Genomic DNA, 5124 nt, shown 5'->3' with positions numbered 1-5124 from the left:
ATGACGAAGGCTCCATTCTCTGTGGAATGGCTCTCCCAGAGCAGCCAAAAGCTCTCACACCTTGGCCAAGGTGATTCTGACACTTCCTCCCTAAGGGGAGGCCCAAGGCCCCAGGTCCTCTCGGGGGATCTTTTTTCAGGATCCCCTGACACCTCAGGGTCAGAGGACCCTTCCATGAGTTCCCGGCCCCTGGAGCTACCTGCCGCCGCCGCCGTCGGAGGGTCTTCCTCAGTCAGTAAGTGCTCTCTCCGAGTGTGGGGGGTCAATAGAGAAGGGAATCCTGAATGAGGACGGGGTGTAGACAAAGGCCAGAAACACAGAAAAGAGTTGTGTTTGTGGGGTAAGGGAGGAGGTAGGGGAAGGGGCGTCACGGGTGGCTAGAAGGGATGAGACAGTATGGGACTAGACTGGACCAGGCCCACCCAATAGGGGAAGTCACTGTTTCCGGGAGAGCTGGATTCCTGTTTGACCGCCTTTCCTCCAGAAGCTAGGAGGGTGCAGGCAGGTCAGGGTCAGGTCGTCTTAGAGGGCGAGGTACTCTGGGCTGCTCTACCTGTCACTTGGGGAGCTCCCCACTCAGGGCCACGTGTTTTGACTAGTAAGGAAGCACTTAGCTTACCCGCCAGCCTTCATTGACCCTCCCTAACAGAGCAAACTGCCATTTGGACAGATTCTTAGCCTCCTGACCTGCATGGATGCTAGGGCCCCCCGGGGAGGGCGCGGCTACAGGTCTGGGTGGGAAGGCCTAGACCTCCTAAGAGCCTCCTCTCTCCCAAGAATCCTGGTCTGTGGACGAGAAGGCTTCCCCTGAGGTCAGCACTGGTAGCTGCGGGCTGTCAGAGGGCCCAGGCCGCGAATCCCACTGCCGGGGGGCCCGCCGCCTTCGCACGGCTTTCACGACCAAGCAGATCAGCACTCTGGAGAGCTCCTTCAAACGCCACCACTACTTGGGCGCTGCTGAGAGGCGCAAACTGGCCGGCAAGATGCAGCTGTCAGAAGTTCAGGTATCTAGTGGGACTGGGGGCGTGGGGGGCCGGAGTTTCCCACTACACCCCATCCTATCCTCACCCTCGAGCCGCGGTCTGGCCGCCAGCCTGCAGCGATGCTCAGGCTTGGTTTGTTGGGCTCCCACAGATAAAAACCTGGTTCCAGAATCGCCGCATGAAGCTGAAGCGCCAGCTGCAGGATTTGAGGCCCCCCGACCCTCCTCCAGGCTTCCCCCTCCACCTCTACAGCCCCCTGCTTTTGCGCTCTGCACCAATGCCGCCTCCAGGCCTGCCATACGCTTACCCCAGTTCACCGCAGCTCCGAGTCCCCAGCCTTGTCCAGGAGCCCTTTGCTGGTGGCCTGACCCTTCCACCTCTGCCCCTTCTGCCCTTACCCCCCAGCTCCTGCAAAGTGGCCCCTTCTGCCATCCCGTCGGTGCTGGCTTGTTTGCTGAGCGGTTGCCCGGACCAGGCCTCCTTCCTGAGGGCATTGTGACATTCGAGGCCCGCCCATTTTGAGGGTGATTTTTGGTACTGAGAAAGAAGAGATAAGGGACTGGATAGGATGGGTCGGTTGGGACCTGATCAGACAGGAAGTCTCCAGGAAACAAAAGTCTGAGACAGAAGACCTGGTGAAAGAATTCTCTTTCCTCTAGCTTCTGCCCCACTGGAGGCTCTCCAAACATGAACTTATATATATATTTGCAAATTTTTGTCGAAGTATATTATGTACAGAAAGAATTATTTATGGAAATATTAAAGAATAGTTAGGTTTTTAACACGTCTTATGTGTGCATATATAATTTGACATTTTGCAAAAGAAAGCAGTCCACTTCTGATGAGATTCCATTCGAAAGGAGAAACTTTCACTTAGCAACCATTATAAAGAAGGGGGAGGGGTCATCTTCTGCAGGAGGTGTTCAAAACTCAAGGTGAAAGGAGAGAGAGAGTATTCTAGGAAAAGATAAGGCAATGACAGGAGATGGAAAATGGGGGCGGTTTGGTTCTTTGCTATGTGTGAAAATCATCCTGGCTAATGAGAAGGGAAGGCCCTTTATAAAAAAAAAAAGTGCTGAATAGCAGCACATGTTTGGACCTGGAGGTAATAGGGGAAGGCAATTAAATTCATTTGCAAGAGGTTAGATTCTCATCAACAAATTAGGCTGGGGATTCTGAGCCAAAGTTACGCGGCCCCCCCCCCCCACTCAGGGAAGAATCTGGTCCCTGCATAGTTTGAGGTGAGGATTGAGCAGAGAAAAAGAGGAGCAGTCTCCTCTACTAATGAAGAGGGACTCCCTAAATGAGCAATCCCTCCACTCAATTTGAGGCCCCTTTAACCGAAACCACAATTTAAAGCAAGATTTTTACCCTATAGGACTGACTCCTGCCTACCTTGGGGTTCAGAATTTAGGTACTACCAAGGCTAGAGGCTGAATCAGTATTTGCAAACTGGTCAGGCTTGAGAATGAAGGGTCCCACAGACCCTGGGGCTGTTCCAGACCTCAGCTGTGTGGGCTCTAGCTTGTTCAGCTACTTCCTGCCTAAAATACCCAGAAGCGAATGGATACTCCAGGTAAGTTAGATTGCATTCAGGTCAAAGGAGAGGGAACAGTGAGTGCAGAGCAGCACCCTAGCACCCTGACCCAGTACACTTCTGCTTGATCCCCCGATACAGTCATTCAAGATTAAGCATCATCTGGTTCTAGACCAGCCATCAGGAATTTATTTCAAGCCTTAGTCGGTGCTGTGTTGGATAATGACTGGGACAGGAAGACAAAGCAGTCCCCTCACTTCACAGAACTTATTCTCTAATGGGAGAGACAATGTACATACCATTCCCACAGAAGTGTGGGAAACACAGGTAGCACCTTGAAAGGAAAAGTGGTGTCTGACATCTTTAAATGAGCAGTTAGTAATAAAGTGCCTACTATGTGCCACCCACTGTGCTGGGCCTGGGGATACATATGAAAAAATACACCCCACAAAAGTTAAAACACATGCTGAGGGGGGAGGGGAATGTCAGGAAAAGTTACACACAAGCTGAGGATAGAATCTGAACTGAACTTAAAGGAAGACTGAGGCAGGGAGGGCTCATGGGGAATGGCCCACAGTGCTCACTTAACAAATGTCGGTTGATCAAATACAGAGATCAATAAGTTGACTTCTGAAGGACAGCCAGAGCTCTAGAGGTGGAGATGGAGGACAGCAAGCATCCCAGGCATGGGGGCCACCTAGTAGGGAGGTCTAGAGAAGGGAACAGTTCATAGTGGACCACCTTGTGAGAGGGGGCTGGTGAGCCCCATTTTCTAAATGATAAGGCTGCAGAATGCATGGCAGCTTGCCTAGTAAGTGACTTATGGGAAAGAAGTGTTTGTCAAACTGACAAGTTCACATGGGTGCTAGAGCAATATTGTTCTCAGCAAGTGAGCGGAAGGAAGGCAACCTGGCAGTGTCTTCTATTTTTATCCTGGTGCAATAGAGACGTATAAAGAAGAAGACTGAAGGGAAAGGAAGGTCTGGGTCTGCTCTGGCCTCAGCTAGACAATGCCACCTACATCACAGGGAAAATACTGTAGCTTATCTCATCTCCAGAAAGGTCAGGGAGGTGAGTCTGGAGGACAGGACTTATCCTGGGAGTCAGTACCTTGAAGGCCTCCAAAAATGTGGATGGAGGAAGGAGAGCCACTTTTCAGGGCCCCCAGCTGTAACCCACCCTGTCACCCCTGTCACCCTGGAGGCGCTAACTATTCAATCTCTGGCCAGAGCAAGAAGTCCCCAACAGAAAGCAATGCCTTAGGAGGACAAGGAGAGCAGAAGGTGTCAATGCCCAACATTGTGCTCAAAGAGGAATTTTGTCTCTCAGATCTCAATCCAACTTCATGCCTCTTTTTCTGATCCTGTTGTTAAGTAACCAGGCCTGTGGTTCATGAGCCTGGCCAGACTTCCCTTTGGGAAGGTTGCTGCAGAATTGTGGGCAGGCAAGCATTCTGACTTCTAAAAAATTATTTCTGGGTTCTCTTTTTTTCCAATTTAAAAAATTTATTGAGTGCCTACTATGTGCCAGGCACTGTGTTAGGTGCTGGGGATACAATAAAGAAAAGAAAAGGTGATTCCTGACCTTGAGAATTTCATCTTCATCAGCTTGACAGAGGCTTGGGAGCTCCCAGGAGCCAGAGGCAGGAGCTGCCTTTTCCCTCTAAGCTAGACCATGTCCTGAGGGATTTTTCAGAAAGGGAAGACAGAAGCAAGGAGGGAGGTTCAAGACCTTTCTTCTCAAGGCCAAGGAGTCCTTAGAGAAGCTCAGTTAGGGGTGGGGACCTATTTACTTCTCTGTCCCCTCCATATCAACCCTTCCACCCTGGCCCGGTACTCAGCTGCCTTTCTACATAAAGTCTGTCCATTAATGTATTGTAATTAGATTCCTGAGAAAGGCCCCTTCCTCTCTTCTTTCTCTCACTTCCTGGCTTTGGGTCTCTTGTCTGTCTTTCCTCTCAGTCTCTGCCTCTGTCTATGGGTCTCAGTCTCTTGGGTCTCTGTTCTGCCATTCCCACCCCAAGTTTGTCTCTGGAGAGGTCTTTTCTCACTTCAGAGACTGGACTGCCAAGGCCAGGTGCTTTCTCTGGGGGCTTTGATCCTTCCGGGAAATCTGGCACCTTGCTGGAGACAGAGAAGTCCCTTAGACGTCAAAGCCACCACCCCAACCCCCACCCCCACCCCTGCCTGAGGACTAACCTGGTACCAATCATTTCTCAGAATAACAAAGGAACCCCAGAACTCCAGCCCCAGACTACTTCCTGACCCTGCACTCTTCACCCACAGGCCCAAGGCTCACTCAGTGACCCAGGGCTCATAGGTCAACCTCAACCTCAACATCCACTCCTAAAAGAAGAAACAGCACCTGGACTGGACCTCCCTACCTCCACTGCCCTCAATCCAATGTGATCATGCATGTGCGCGCACGCGCGCGCACACACACACACACACACACACACACACACACACACACACCACACACAGGCATCCCACCAGGAGGCTGAGTGGCAGGCAGCCAATATCCCTGGGGCAGGAGGGTGGGCATCCAACAGGGCTTCCAGCTCCATTCGTTCTGTCAGACATAGCCAGGTCAGGATGCCAGCTG

At 51.5% G+C, this 5124-nt stretch overlaps 1 protein-coding gene across 1 annotated transcript; it reads left to right on the top strand.

Annotated features, from left to right (window-relative positions):
• Positions 1-1509, top strand: VENTX (VENT homeobox). Its single transcript, XM_020973046.2, has 3 exons — positions 1-235; positions 778-1004; positions 1135-1509. Exons 1-3 carry the CDS (start codon positions 1-3, stop codon positions 1480-1482), a joined length of 810 nt encoding a protein of 269 aa, XP_020828705.2. The 3' UTR covers positions 1483-1509.
• Positions 1510-5124: the final 3615 nt, after the last annotated feature.

Source organism: Phascolarctos cinereus, unplaced genomic scaffold (assembly GCF_003287225.1).
Source record: "Phascolarctos cinereus isolate Bilbo 61053 unplaced genomic scaffold, phaCin_HiC Scaffold_3;HRSCAF=262, whole genome shotgun sequence".
NCBI classification, from domain to species: domain Eukaryota; kingdom Metazoa; phylum Chordata; class Mammalia; order Diprotodontia; family Phascolarctidae; genus Phascolarctos; species Phascolarctos cinereus.
This window is presented reverse-complemented; position numbering and strand designations above follow the sequence as displayed.

Coding starts and splice junctions, on each gene's coding strand:
- VENTX (XM_020973046.2), top strand. CDS start 1: ATGACGAAGGCTCCATTCTCTGTGGAATGGCTCTCCCAGAGCAGCCAA. Junction 236..777: donor CGGAGGGTCTTCCTCAGTCA/GTAAGTGCTCTC, acceptor CTCTCTCCCAAG/AATCCTGGTCTGTGGACGAG. Junction 1,005..1,134: donor TGCAGCTGTCAGAAGTTCAG/GTATCTAGTGGG, acceptor GGGCTCCCACAG/ATAAAAACCTGGTTCCAGAA.